The sequence below is a fragment of the Salvelinus sp. IW2-2015 genome, linkage group LG32, assembly GCF_002910315.2.
Source record: "Salvelinus sp. IW2-2015 linkage group LG32, ASM291031v2, whole genome shotgun sequence".
NCBI lineage: Eukaryota > Metazoa > Chordata > Actinopteri > Salmoniformes > Salmonidae > Salvelinus > Salvelinus sp. IW2-2015.
The window spans coordinates 21,562,794-21,578,089 of record NC_036871.1 but is presented as its reverse complement, the minus strand read 5'-3'; the positions used below and the strand labels follow the sequence as shown (position 1 = coordinate 21,578,089).

Here is a 15,296-nt window from a genome sequence, read left to right as displayed (position 1 = left end):
TTTTTGTACTAGCGCTTTTCAGTTAATTCACTTCTCCATGCGATGTGAGATCTGATTTAAAATCAGATCATTTGAGTCAGTGAATTAACTTACAAAACATGAAAAATATCAATCAAAAGATGTTATAAACGGACAACTACCGATATCACAGTGCGCAACATTCAAGATTCGGGGATCGCGAGGCAAAAAGTTGAAACGTAACCATAGTGGTCACGTGACTCTCTAAAGATGGCCGCGCCCTGTAACCGAGGGGTGTGACATAATTTTAGTTGTACAACATTCTGGATGACAGTTAAGAAGCAGACAGCATTGTGCCACTGACATCTAGGACAAGTAAACATCATTTCTACACTTTCTCAACCATTGTATCATCTGTCCCATCATGGAAAATGACGATCTAATACTGTACGTATATTATGTATACCTAGATACTCTAAAGCAAGCAATTGTTAGCCGACTAACTAGCTTACCATTTAGCTTGTATAGAATAATATACATTTTATTCGTAGCGTTACAAAACACTGAACCATTAGCTATCTATCTATCACGTCGACATTCAAGTGCATGCAGTGTTGTTTGTGTTCTTCTAATGCTTGATTGTAGCTCGCTAGTTTTTTTTTTATTGTGTGCTAAGAAGCTAGCTAGTTAACTGCTAACAGAGTTACTAAAGGAACACGATGAAGACTTGCAGCATGTCACATTGAAGTATTGTCAGGGGTTAGGCTTGGTACATAAAGCATTTGTGACAGTGTCACTATGAAGTTGCATGAGAAAGAGAGAACCTGCATAATTTCATTCAACCGTTTCACAATGTGCAGCTGAGAACAGAGAGGGGGGACTTATCTTTTTCGATCACATGCTCCTACAGCACGCTATAGTGGGTGGCCAACACGATAACTAGGATAAGGGGAGGAGTAGGCCTTGCCTCTGATAAGAATATGACTTCATATGGTCTCATTCCATCTTTGACATGATATTTCGTTTTTAGCCCCAAAGACTTCCCTAAGTTGAAGAATGATGCATTCCTCCGTGCATGCCAAGGCCAGGAGACCAACCATGTTCCTGTGTGGTGTATGAGACAGGCTGGACGCTACCTGCCAGGTGGGCCTCACTACACCCTCATATTGTCTTCATTGACATAAGAGACTAACATTAACAAGCACTAGGCTAAATCAAATATGAGTAAGTTGTTATTGTTTGAATGGACCCATCCATCTTTTAATGAGTTGCTGGTATTGACATGTCTGTTTGTAGAGTTCCGTGAGTTCAGAGCTGGGAAGGACTTCTTTGAAACGTGTCGGTCACCTGCAGCCTGCTGTGAACTCACTCTCCAGGTAGCTAAGCAGTACAGGTATAAAACGATCTACAAAACATCTTAGCCTTGATTGATAACATTCACCTATTTTTTGTTGTTGTCTTCTCACAGCCATTGAGACGTTTCCCATTTGATGCTGCCATCATCTTCTCAGATATCCTGGTTATCCCACAGGTAAGAATAGTCCTTGTCTGACAAATATTTTTATTTGCCATTACTTTACTCAATTCAGTTACAAGTGTTCTTCCTCCTCTCTACATACTAGACAAAGAGATGACATGAGGTACAGTAAGAAGGTCATCTCTTTGTGTAGTATGTGGAGAGGAGGAAATACATAACTCAGATACAGTATGAGGAATGGAACTGCCCAATGAATGTCTGGGTTTATGTGTGCTCCTGCTACCAGGCCATGGGTATGGATGTCCAGATGGTGGCAGGAAAGGGCCCTACGTTCCCAGAGCCCCTAAAGGAGCCAGAAGACCTGCTGCTCCTGCAGCACAAGGTGGACGTCAACAAGGAGCTGGGCTATGTCTTCAAGGCCATCACATTGACACGCCACAAACTGGATGGCAAGGTCCCTCTGATCGGCTTCACTGGTGCCCCGGTGAGATGGCACACACACACATACACACACACAGAGAGAGACAACACTTTTCAATAAAGAATCTATTGGTTGCTTCAATAGTCAGAAGAAAAAAATGTGTTGTATTTTGGTTTTCTTAGACTAGTGGCTTTGGTAAAGTGGCCCATATCATCATCTGTTTTCCCCTGTAGTGGACCCTAATGGCCTATATGATTGAGGGGGGAGGCTCAACAACCCACTCCAAGGCTAAGCGCTGGCTGTACCGCCACCCTGAGGCCAGCCACAAGCTGCTAAAGATGCTGACTGATGTCATCGTAGAGTACTTGCTGGGACAGGTGGCTGCTGGGGCACAGGTAAGCTAGGCATCATGGGAGATTGAGTTCCAGCTGTATCTTACTACAGCTTATCCTCAGGTGCACTGCTAGCTCAGAGTTCTTGCACATGGGAAAATTATCAGGTGAATAGAAGGTAGATCATTTTATTTACAGCACTTAAAGTTATACAAAAGACATACACTGAGTGTACCAAACATTATGAACACCTTCCTATTGCGTTGAACCCCCCAGCCTCAGTTCGTCAGGGCATGGACTCTACAAGGTGTTGAAAGCGTTCCACAGGGATGCTGGCCCATGTTGACTCCAATGCTTCCCACAGTTGTGTCAAGTTGGCTGGATGTCCTTTGGGTGGTGGACCATTCTTGATACACACGGGAAGCTGTTGAGTGTGAAAAACCCAGCAGCGTTGCAGTTTTCAAACCGGTGCACCTGGCACCTACTACCATACCCCGTTCAAAGGCAGTCAAATCTTTTGTCTTGGCCATTCACCCTCGGAATGGCACACAATCCATGTCTGTCGTCTCAAGGCTAAAAAATCCTTCTTTGACCTGTCTCCTCTTCATCTAGACTGATTGAAGTGGATATAACAAGTGACATCAAAAGGGATCATAGCTTTCACCTGGATTCACCTGGTCAGTCTGTGTCATGGAAAGATCAGGTGTTCCTAATGCTTTGTACACTCAGTGTAGTGCTACGTAGATACATCCCCCATCCCTGTGTTTCTCCAGGCCTTGCAGGTGTTTGAGTCCCATGCTGGCTGTCTGGGCCCAGTGGAGTTCCAGGAGTTCTCCCTGCCCTACCTCCGAGACATCGCCCGTAAGGTCAAAGACCAGCTGAAGGAGTCAGGCCAGGATGTCCCCATGGTGAGCCCACACAGACTGTCATTCACAAAACAACACAGACCTCCTTTTTGTGGATTTTATGTCACTAGATTTTCAAGACAAGCTTTTGTTTATCATCTTCTACGTTGTCCTTATAAAAGACTTGCCTTTATTGCAGTGAGATATGTTGGCCAGTGTGATGTAATATTTCACCATTAGATGGCACTATACGGTCAAAGATTTTTCTCTACAGACGTCATCTTGAATAGTCAGAAATACATTAGAGTTTTTTTTTTATGCCTTGAATCATTATATAGCATGTCATAGGTCTCATAATCAGCAGTGTAGTGGTGGGTAAATGCAAGTTAACACAGTTCACCCAACTTTTTATTGCCCAACAGTTAACCCACTTTTTGCCGAAAAACGCATTGAAACAGTTACCTTTTTTTTCACGCCGACCTGAAGCCTTTTTTTTCTGTACATCACTGCTCATAATTAAATATTTCACAATTGTTTTGTAATTTTAGTTTTTCACGGGTGTGTCTTTTAAGTTCCCTGGACCATTCTGTAACCCCCCCGTGTCCTGTATGTTCTGTTCCAGATTGTGTTTGCCAAGGACGGCCACTATGGTCTGGAGGACCTCTCTCAGTCCCACTATGAGGTTGTTGGTTTGGATTGGACCATCGATCCACGCTCAGCACGGTAATGGACATGAACCCTTTTCACAGAAAGCAATTTATGAATAATTTCCAGAGAGTTAGCTTCCTAGACAGTCAATGGCCGAGCCAACGTTTGCAAAAGACGTTTTGTGTCATATGTTTAAATTGTATTGGAATCACTCTTATAAAATTTTATCCCGTCAACAATAAATGCCTGGCTTTGTCTACTGAACACCTTGTAAATGAACTCTTCCTAATGAGCTTATTGTCTCTGTGATTTCAGAGAACGGACGGGAGGAAAGGTTAGTCTCCAGGGGAACATGGACCCCTGTGCACTCTATGCCCCCAAGGTAAGCACTGGGTTTTTTCTGGATCAAAATGGGGCTTAGGTGGTGGGCGTGGCCAATGGTGCAGTCGCCAACTGAACATTTAAGAGCCGCCCTCTTTGCCGCAGAGACAAACTTTTTGCTGTTTTAAAGCTAATTTCCTGCCTTTTTATACATTTTGCCATGGGGCGAAGAGAACATTTTACGGTTTTAAAGCAAATTTCCTGCAATTATACACATCTTGCCATGACTAATGCTGTGTTCTTACGCTATATGAGTGACTCAAAATCAATGGGGGCCCCATGACAAAAATACTCCTGAATGCATAATTTTTTTGAATTCTTGATTCTCCCTGACTGTCTAGTTTTTTGTTTTGGAGATTGTTTGTTCTCAAAGATTATCTTATTTAAAAAATATATAAGTCCATTATCTTTTTCTACATACTTCATATCTGGTTTTAGTCGTTTAAGTTTACACTGAAAACGTTTGACCATTCCGAAAATGATTTTATTATATTATTTTAAAAATAAATCTATAATATTGACAATAGAAAACACATGGTACAGAGAGATGTTTGAGTACAAAGGTACTGTACAGTACAAGCACATGACCCAGCAACTGTTGTGTTCTTGAACCAGGCACTTGCTAACCCCAAAACTGCTGCTCTTACTTATACGGCACACTTTCAAAAGTGATGCTCATTTGTCTCTGTTTCTGCAGGAGCGTATATCGGAGATAGTGAAGAAGATGCTGGAAGGCTTTGGGACCAGAGGGTACATAGCCAACCTGGGCCACGGGCTGTACCCTGACATGGACCCAGAGAATGTGGGTGCCTTTGTAGAAGCTGTCCACACTCACTCTCGCCACCTCAACCTCAAGTAACACCCCCGTCACCTTGCAACATTGACCACAGTCATCATACTAGCAGAGAGCAGCGCCCAAAGAACTAAGCAACATTGCATTGGATTATAGAGACAATGTATCATGTATTCACAGAAAACCAATCTACCAACAGGTCTTATCAAGTATGTTATCACAGGACAAATCCAGACTTGCGCTACTAAATTTTTGTCCATTAAAATAACATCATATTGATCAGAAATACAGTGTAGACATTGTTAATGTTGTAAATGACTATTGTAGCTGGAAACGGCAGATTTTTAATGGAATATCTACATAGGCGTACAGAGGCCCATTATCAGCAACCATCACTACGTTGTGTTAGCTAATACAAGTTTCCGGGATGCTGGCCTTCTAGGCAGAGTTCCTCTGTCCAGTGTCTGTGTTCTTTTGCCCATCTTAATCTTTTATTTTTATTGGCCAGTCTGACATATGGCTTTTTCTTTGCAACTCTGCCTAGAAGGCCAGCATCCCGGAGTTGCCTCTTCACTGTTGACGTTGAGACTGGTGTTTTGCAGGTACTATTTAATGAAGCTGACAGTTGAGGACTTGTGAAGTGTCTGTTTCTTAAACTAGACACTCTAATGTACTTGTCCTCTTGCTCACTTGTGCACCGGGGCCTCCCACTCCTCTTTCTATTCTGGTTAGAGCCAGTTTGTTCTATTCTGTGAAGGGAGTAGTACACAGTGTTGTACGAGATCTTCAGTTTCTTGGCAATTTCTCGCATGGAATAGCCTTCATTTCTCAGAACAAGAATAGACTGACGAGTTTCAGAAGAAAGGTCTTTGTTTCTGGCCATTTTGAGCCTGTAATCAAACACACAAATTATTCTGATGCTCCAGATCCTCAACTAGTCTAAAGAAGGCCCGTTTTATTGCTTCTTTAATCAGAACAGCAGTTTTCAGCTGTGCTAACATCATTTCAAAGGGGTTTTATAATGATCAATTAGCCTTTTTAAAATGATAAAATGGATTAGCTAACACGTTGTGCCATTGGAACACAGGAGTGATGGTTGCATGTAGATATTCCATTACAAACCTGCAGTTTCCAGCTACAATAGTCATTTACAACATTAACAATGTCTACACTGTATTTCTGATCAATTTGATGTTATTTTAATTGGCAAAAAATGTGCTTTCAAAAACAAGGACATTCAAGTGACCCTAAACTTTTGAACGGTAGTGTATGTGATTTTTCTTTTGTAAATAATATTTTGGTTATATTCTATAGATAATCCTTGGACAAAAGAAAAACATTGAAGTGGTGCACGACCTTGTAATATTTCATATGTGTACCTCTGCTCCGTTTTTTCATCAGGTAGTTCATCTTACAACAACATGAAGGGTTTAATGTGATTATCTTGAAAGGTTGTGTGTTGGTCTCATGGAAAACACTGTTGTTTGACTGTGACATGTACTAAAGCATAAGCACTAGTGTTTATTTCCCTGTTTATTTTTATTCAGTCAAATTTAAGAATGATTGTGTTTGGAATTGGACCTGTATTTGAAATGAGATCTAATAAATTATATATTGGATTTATATTGGTTGTTTTTGCCTTGGTAAAGCCTTCATCCAGGACTGTTGGTTCAGCTTGTTGTGCTCCATAGATTTTGACCTCTGCAGTTCACCAAAGCTCTCAAGGGAAGCTCCCAATTTGAGATGAATTAGCAATCCTATGTCCACACGTTTACCACTACCACTGGTGCTTGAGATTATCAGGGGAAACTCTTAAATTACAAATGAGATGTACAGTCGTGGCCAAAAGTTTTGAGAATGACACAAATATAAATTTTCACAAAGTCTGCTGCCTCAGTTTGTATGATGGAAATTTGCATATACTCCAGAATGTTATGAGTGATCAGATGAATTGCAAGTCCCTCTTTGCCATGCAAATGAACCCCAAGAATCCCCCAAAAACATTTCCACTGCATTTCAGCCCTGCCACAAAAGGACCAGCTAACATGTCAGTGATTCTCTCATTAACACAGGTGTGAGTGTTGATCAGGACAAGGCTGGAGATCACTCTGTCATGCTGATTGAGTTCGAATAACAGACTGGAAGTTTCAAAAGGAGGGTGGTGCTTGGAATCATTGTTCTTCCTCTGTCAACCATGGTTACCTGCAAGGAAACACGTGCCGTCATCATTGCTTTGCACAAAAAGGGCTTCATAGGCAAGGATATTGCTGCCAGTAAGATTGCACCTAAATCAACCATTTATTGGATCATCAAGAACTTCAAGGAGAGCGGTTCAATTGTTGTGAAGAAGGCTTCAGGACACCCAAGAAAGTCCAGCAAGTGCCAGGATGTCTCCTAAAGTTGATTCAGCTGCGGGATTGGAGCACCACCAGTACAGAGCTTGCTCAGGAATGGCAGCAGGCAGGTGTGAGTGCATCTGCACGCACAGTGAGGCGAAGACTTTTGGAGGATGGCCTGGTGTCAATGTAACAGTATTACTTTAGTCCGTCCCCTCGCCCCGACCCAGGCGTGAACCAGGGACGCTCTGCACACATCAACAACAGTCACCCACGAAGCATCGCTCCACAAAGGCCGCGGCCCTTGCAGAGCAAGGGGAACCACTACTTCAAGGTCTCAAAGCGAGTGACGTCACCGATTGAAATGCTATTAGCGCGCACCACCGCTAACTAGCTAGCCATTTCACATCGGTTACATCAAGAAGGGCAGCAAAGAAGCCACTTCTCTCCAGGAAAAACATCAGGGACAGACTGATATTCTGCAAAAGGTACAGGGATTGGACTGCTGAGGACTGGGGTAAAGTCATTTTCTCTGATGAATCCCCTTTCCGATTGTTTGGGGCATCCGGAAAAAAGCTGTTCCGGAGAAGACAAGGTGAGCGCTACCATCAGTCCTGTGTCATGCCAACAGCAAAGCAGCCTGAGACCATTCATGTGTGGGGTTGCTTCTCAGCCAAGGGAGTGGGCTCACTCACAATTTTGCCTAAGAACACAGCCATGAATAAAGAATGGTACCAACACATCCTCCGAGAGCAACTTCTCAAAACCATCCAGAAACAGTTTGGTGACGAACAATGCCTTTTCCAGCAGGATGGAGCACCTTGCCATAAGGCAAAAGTGATAACTAAGTGGCTCGGGGAACAAAACATCAATATGTTGGGTCCATGGCCAGGAAACTCCCCAGACTTCATTTGTTTCCATTTTGAACATACATATAAAAAATGGCTTCATTTTATTACTTCTTTTGGCTTTAAAGGAAATTATTGTCATTACAGACTGATATTTACACGAGGAATAAAGACAGTTAATCCCAACGGGTGTTTTTCTCTGAAAGGAAGCTAAGCACTAGAGATAAGTAGAGCGGTTCAAATCCTGTTGATTTTGTTGTTGGAATTGTGGGAATAGGATTCCACAAAAATGCATCATGTTTTGGTTAGTTGTCCTTTACAGATGCTCCTTGATTTGCTGTGTGAAACATTGATAGAGGAAGGAGGAAGTAGCTCTGCCTAAGAGTCTCCTGATTGGCTGGATGTCTGACCCTCAAACCGTGGCGGTGGCGCACTCCTTTTCAGCTGGACCCAAACGGTAAATTGTTGTGACAATGCAGGATTAGCCCGACTTTGCTGTTAGGTGCTGTTCCCTGTAAGCCGACGTGAAAAAAAAAGAATTCAACACAAAAAACAATTCATTTGCTGATTAGTGCTTTAGGTTTCTAAAGGTGCTGTCATTTTACACTTTGCTGTTTAAGGACCAAGTAGAGCAAGGCTATGTTTTCTTGTTTCTCCCCATGTGCGTGCGTTACGTCATGGGCTTTTCAGGCATTATTTTTTAAATGCAACAATGAATCCGGTGCTTAAAAAAAACTCAAGGCCTCCTTACAAAGAGGACCAGGGGGATGGATTGTGGGGGTCTCAGGCACAATCTCTCAGCAAATCAGCAGGCCTGAAAATCCAATCTGCTCCTGGAGACAGCAGGCTGTACATCATTTGTCAGGGACTGGCACCATCAGCACTTTATCGTATGGGCTGCCGTTGACTGTGATTGATTTGAAATATTAACATAGGGCAATGGAGAAACCCAAATCAGACTTCTCAGTGAGGAGTTGCTGGCTGGCTCCAATGTTTCATACTGTAGCTGCTATGGAAAAAGTGAAGACAATATTTTGTGGGAATGTGATATTGGCACTGTCGCTACACAGCCTTTGTGTGGATTCCATCTTGGGACCTGTGCTTTAGAAAGCCACTGACATGTCCATGTCGTTGTGTTAAGGTCACTGTCACTTGTAAACCTTAACCTGTGTAATATATTCACACTGTATGAGTTGTGCCATTACACAAAGTAGGTGTTGAAAGAAATATGCTTGTCAGTCCCCAACTAGGTCAGAGAGTAATGTGCTGTTTGTTCCTGTCACCTTATCACTAGTTAACATGGAGCCAAATGATAGTGGAGCTGGATGACACAGATACTATCAGAGGGAGCCTAACTCCCTGTGGTCCAGCCTTGATTCATCCATCACCATCATCTCTATTGTTCCACAGCTAAGACCACAGTCATTCATCTCCCCAGTCCCCACACCCCAGCATTTCTCAATAAAATATTCAATCCAATCAAAAATGATCCAAAGAAAGAATCATTTGGAATGGATAGAATCATAGGGCCACTGCAGTTACTCCTTTTCATTAGCTCTCCCCCAAGCTCCCTTCCTCCCTGATCCCTCCTTCACCCCACCCTCCCTGCCCAGCCCCTCACGCACCCCAATTACTGAGGGATGTTAGAAAGCCAGAGCGGCAGGACAAAGCTCTCCAAATCAGCTCCCTGAAGAACGAGATGTTTGATAATGCTGACAGCACAACCTACCATCCAAGGTGCAGAGAGAGAGAGAGAGAGAGAACTTAAGACTCAACTGCCAAACAGTTCGTGGACAGACAGTCAGAGTGCTCTCGGAGCATGAGTGTGTGCCAATTTGGAGGTGGACTTGACCACCGGAGGAGTTTCCTCCACCTGTTGGTCCTTGCTGGGGTTCGACTGACCAATTGTCTACTAATAAACATACAGTGCAGCTCTAGTGTTCGAACGAAGCACCTGCCTTCAGGACCACATAAGCAATCTGGTGCTATGTCTGTGCATCCCAGCGTTCGTCTCACATCGATGCCTGTTCTCTCCACTCTTTCCCCCAGCTGACAGCCTCAGCAGCCGACACAGGAACCACACAGCAAGGTGGGGGAGCCAATTACTCGTCTGTCTCTTCCCTACATGTCACTTCAGCTAAATCACCCCCCTCTACAGGAGCACAAACACTCCCCAGTGGAGCAGAGGGGGGCGGGCCCAGCAGCCATCCATATTTCAGCAGGCAAACTCTGTGCTCCCTGTCCAAAACACAATGACAGAGCCCATCTGTGAAGCACTCCCCCATGGATAGGCCAGGGGAGAAGCCATGTAGTTTGTACAAGCAGGTCCGAAGAGTATTGGGTTTGTTGACAGCATCACCAACCAGCGCTACCAATCACTCTGACATTTGGTCTTCATGGTGTTTACAGTTGTAACAGATTGGCTCGTACAGCAGCAGCAAAAAAAACACCCCTGCCTTTAACCCAGGATAAAATTAGAGCTAAACCAACCTGTCAGTCAACATGCACGTGCAGCACGTTCAATATCAGCCAACGTATATACCGTTTTTTGGTCACCACTGAATCCCAAAACCGATTCATAGAATTCACTGTCAGTCCAATCCCATGTGTAGGAGGTAACAGAACAAATTGAGGTGGTGTTATATTAAGAACAGAATGGGAATCAGACAGTTGTGAGCGGTCTGCTGCGATAATTAATAAGCTCATTTAGAGGCAATCAATCTGGGCTGGAGACGTGCTGCCTGCCTCTCACACACACTTAGGATTCTTTATGACCTGATTCACAGGTTTAGCTGCATGAATGCCCTAATGAATGAGAATTGCAATGAGATAGATGAGATAGAGTCTTATTAGAGGATAAATCACAACTACACTGACAGGAATAGAGTGGCAACTAAAGTGAGAGAATTCAGGTTTTAGAAAGTAGCAGGAGTCAATATACGTGTTTCACACTTTATTCATAGAAAAGCACTGAGATTCCAACACAAATGATATAAAATGGTAGTAGCGTTACATAAATAGTAATAAATTGTTTTATAGACATTAGCTCAAGAGGTTGCACAAACAAACTGTTGATAAACTATACTTCTGTGGCAACAAATACTGGATACCTTTTTTTTATTAATCAGTAGCACAAAGAGGCAACAAACACTTTCCCTTAAATAAAAAAAGAATCAAACCGTAGATGAACTAGTGAACAATCTACCAGCGATTATTATTACTTCCTTCTAAATTCTAGTGACAGGTCAAAACACTGGTACAGTTAACACAGACACAGAGTATGGGAGAGAGAAATGAAAAGCCAGAGGAGTTTCCCCCCCCCACTTTTTTTGCAATGCCGTAGAACCAACTACTTCAGCGACAGAAAATGCTTGTTGTTTGACGTGTGTATATAACAGACAGGTTTACATTAAACTGCAATCTTGTTTTGTCCACTCGTTGTAACTCACAAATCTCAGATTCAAGTAGTGGTTAATATTTGTGGCAGCTAGTGAATGACAAAACAGAGGAGACTGCCGTAGGTTGGTAGGTTGGTTTGGAAAGCAGGTGTTATGTCGTGGTGCATATGGCACTGGTACAGGCAGTGCTGCAGTCTTACTGAATCCTGTGACTAACGTTTGGGAGGAAGTTAACAAAATCTTTTTAAAAGAGAAGGAATAAAGACCGGCGATGGATGGAAGGAAGGAGCAGAATAACTCAGCTGCTCCGTAGGGGTTGTAGAGAATGGTTAAGAGCATGGCCATGGTCGTCAGGTGAAGGGAACTGAATAGGCTTAAAAGCATGAAGAAATACAAGGGAGGACGATAGGGGTTGGCAAAACAAACTCCCCCATTCATATTATCTGCCAGTTCCTTATTTTGCGTGGGGCATGCAGGGTTTTTATTTTCATTTATTTTGGACCATTGTTCTCCTTAAACTCTCGTTACCATGTCAAGCGCTGACACGGGTACTTTGAGAAGACACTAAAGGCTTAAGTCCAAAGAGAGAAATTGTACATTAAAATTGGTCAAAGGCAACGTCCGTCCCAATTTGCAGCATGTGCAGGCTACTTACAAATACAAACATGCCGTGTCTTGCCTCGTCTGTTCTCTTTAGGATAGTGGCTAGCCCCCCTCAGACATTCGTCTGGGTGACTCCAGAGAAGGGGACCAAACCACCAAGTGGTTTCTGCATAGTCAGGTTGCTTTCTGTTCATAATGGTATGCCTGCTTTTCTAATTTCGAAATAACATGCTTCCTCTTAGAAAACACTGCAAAAACTAAACAAAACATACAAATAAAAAAATCGACTCAAAATTCAGAGAAATGTACACAGGAGCACCTGAGAAATGTTTTTCCATCTAACTGCCCTCACATTCCCAGCCCACAACACATTCAAGTATCCCACAAAAACATACAGTTATCATAAATAATTATAACTTTACAATTTTCTTAATTGACACTTTCATATTTACAATATCTTAAATGCTTATGCTACTACTTTTTTTTGTTTTTGTTTCTTTAAGTGATTCCCTGAGAACTGAGTTCAGCGTCTCTTTTCTCTTTTCTGTCATTGTTTCTTTACTGTACTACGTCAAACAGACGTACTTCTGTGGCCCTAGGTCACCTGGAATGTGGAAGCTGACATGGAACGCTTTTCATAGCCTCAACATTTATCCTCAAATGTTTTTGTCTAATATTCCTATTTTTGCATGTTAAATATAGTTATGCTGTTTGTATTCCTAGTATTCATTCACACACAGATTATTCTAATGATCGATAAATAATTGCTCAAGCAGACAGAATGGTGTTGAGTACATTACATTTTTTGAAGTGCTTGTATAACAATAGTACTACGGCTAATATAAAACTTTTCCCACAGGGTCTGAGAGGTTGATAGTTATAGTTAGGCCTGTATGTGGAATACTAACCCCAACCGGCTACACCAAGGCATGTTGTCAAAAAGTACACGTTCATACACGTTTTGCTTTGAAAGATACGAGATGTTTTTCAGCAATGGTATTTCCACATGTTATAAACCCAAACTCTGACAACACAAGCCACTCCTCACAGACCCAAACCCACAGTGGCAGTATCACTCTCAGGCCAGTCAATCCATCTTTCCGTGATCGAATCCAAATACCAATCTGCCGCAACCTGTCTCTCTCTCTGTACATCTGTCTCTTTTTGAAAGGTACCTTCACTAGAAATAGGAGATACCAGACAAATCGATCAGGCTACACTCAGGAAAGGTGGTAGAGAATATGTGAGAGTGTGAGTGGCTTGGTCAAGTCAGAGGACTCAGTATGTACCTGATGAGTCTGGCATATTTAGGCTTGGCTTCTGGACCTGACACATCCAAGTTCAGCATTCCACCTCCTCCACACATAATGCCTTGAAACGAGACCTTTTAACAGGAAAAGTTTAAAGCTGACCCTTGGAATACGATTGCGGTATAACAGTAAGTCAACACTATGTGCGTCAGTGTTTTTGGAATGACAGGTTTTCTTTCCTTCAAAAACCACTAGTATCTCACCACAGCAGACATCATTCCCTGGCTCAAAATACCCTATACATCATTTGGTTTTTCATTATTTGCCAATGTTTTTTCATCATTATCATAATCTTTTTCAAACGTTTTTGTATTCAGATTCCCCCCCCCCCCCTCTGCAGTCTTTACCTAGCAGAGTAACATTGCGAACAAACATTGGTTGTCGCTCACAAGAAAAAAAAAAAACTGGCAACCCCCCCCCCCCCCGGACAAATATAGAATTTGACACGTAAATGACAAATGAAATGGAAATGAAAACTTAAATAAATGATTAAGTGGAAATAAAAGGAGTTCCCCATATTGCCTGTCCTTTTGGGGCAACCCCAGGGGTCAGCCGAAGCGTTCCCGTACCAACATCATGAGTTTCTTCTTGCCCTTGTAGATCTGTTTGAGGTTGTCTATAAACTGGGCAAACTGGATGTGTCCGTCCTGGGCCAGTAGGAAGGTCTCTCTGGCCTTACTAAGAAACTCTATGAACTCTCCGTAGTGCCTGGGGCTGATGTGAGTGAGCCGGGAGTGGGTGGTGTTGATGTAGGCGCTGATAGTGGCGTCCAGCAGCTGCCGGAGCGGAGCCTTGTCCGTGGACATGAGCTTCCCAGAGTTCCGTCGCCCGGGGATACCGGCCAGGCCCGGGGCCGTCATGGTGCAGCGGCGCAGGATGTCCGAGAGCACGGTGGCGCAGTGCACGCTCTTCACCACCAGGGGGATGATGGCGGCCAGCTCGTTCTTGCCCAGCGAGTGGGACAGGGCGCAGGCCCAGAGCACGTCGTTGATGGCCGGGTGGGTGTCCTGGTTGTAGGCCAGGTTGAGGTGGGTCATGGCCAGCGAGGCCAGCTTGAAGGCTCGGAGCGGGTAGCCGCGGTGCTCCATGTAGCGGGCGATGGTGAACAGCTGAGAGTACGTCATGCCTGTKGAKGCKGCRTCGATRACGATCTGGTAGGCCGTCTCGAARGCGATGTGGTCCTTCTCGCAGAGCGTGAGGGCCGAGAGGGCACAGTTCTGGGGGTCCTTCATGGMACACTGCAGGGCCAGSGTCCGGGCGCAGCTWGCCAGCTCCTCTCTCTGGGGGTAGTCCAGGCTGAGGCGCAGGATGGTGTTGTGGGACATGACGGTGGCTGCGACGATGCTGGTGGCCTCGGTGGGGGTGAACAGGGTGTACCAGCTCTGRAGGATGCTCACCAGCGCTCGCAGACCCACCTCTGTGGCACAGGTGACCAGCCAGCGCACCATCTCCCTGCGTCTCCAGTTCAGAGTGGAGAGGGTCATCCTCATTACCTGCAGAGAGAGACATGTTGAAACATGTCAGACAAGGCAGAGTGCACAGTAATTCAACACCCACCCACCAGCACATTTTTTCAATGTCACACACTGCTTACTATCCATCTAGCCATCAGTACCTGCAGGCCCAGCTCCAGAGCTACATTGAGCAGGGTGATGTCTGGGGGGTTGTCAGCCGGAGTGGCGATCTTGAAAGCATCCTGGGCCAGTTTGAAGATGAGGGAGGAGGAGTGGATGTTCTTCTGGATGGCCTCCAGCACCGTCCTCAATCTCAACATATCTCCTGGAGGTACAAACAATAGAGTACTAGATTGAAAAACAACATTTGTCATCCAACAGTTTGTATGTGTACTGTGGTGTTCTGTAGTGGTGGACAAGGCCTTGGGAGTGTTTATCTGGTAGTGGCGTGGTTAAATGTTTTGGGTGTCTGTGCGCATTCTGGTAACTAGA

At 43.9% G+C, this 15,296-nt stretch overlaps 2 protein-coding genes across 4 annotated transcripts in view; one reads left to right on the top strand and one right to left on the bottom strand.

Annotated features, from left to right (window-relative positions):
• The first annotated feature begins 224 nt into the window (after positions 1 to 224).
• Positions 225 to 5,380, top strand: LOC111957272 (uroporphyrinogen decarboxylase). Its single transcript, XM_023978054.2, has 10 exons — positions 225 to 405; positions 989 to 1,101; positions 1,255 to 1,334; positions 1,427 to 1,489; positions 1,722 to 1,919; positions 2,090 to 2,251; positions 2,962 to 3,096; positions 3,656 to 3,756; positions 3,997 to 4,063; positions 4,760 to 5,380. The coding sequence occupies exons 1-10, from the start codon at positions 383 to 385 to the stop codon at positions 4,919 to 4,921; spliced, it is 1,104 nt and encodes a 367-aa protein (XP_023833822.1). The 5' UTR covers positions 225 to 382; the 3' UTR covers positions 4,922 to 5,380.
• Positions 5,381 to 10,977: 5,597 nt separating this feature from the next.
• Positions 10,978 to 15,296, bottom strand: part of LOC111956477 (zinc finger SWIM domain-containing protein 5) — a 57,710-nt gene continuing 53,391 nt past the window's right edge. For all 3 annotated transcript variants that reach the window (XM_023976916.2, XM_023976917.2, XM_023976918.2), the window contains exons 12-13: positions 14,966 to 15,129; positions 10,978 to 14,843 (exon numbers count right to left, since the gene is read on the bottom strand). In XM_023976916.2, the coding sequence (XP_023832684.1) occupies positions 13,899 to 14,843; positions 14,966 to 15,129 (1,109 nt within the window). In that variant the 3' untranslated portion in view covers positions 10,978 to 13,898. The remainder of the gene's footprint in view (positions 14,844 to 14,965; positions 15,130 to 15,296) is intronic.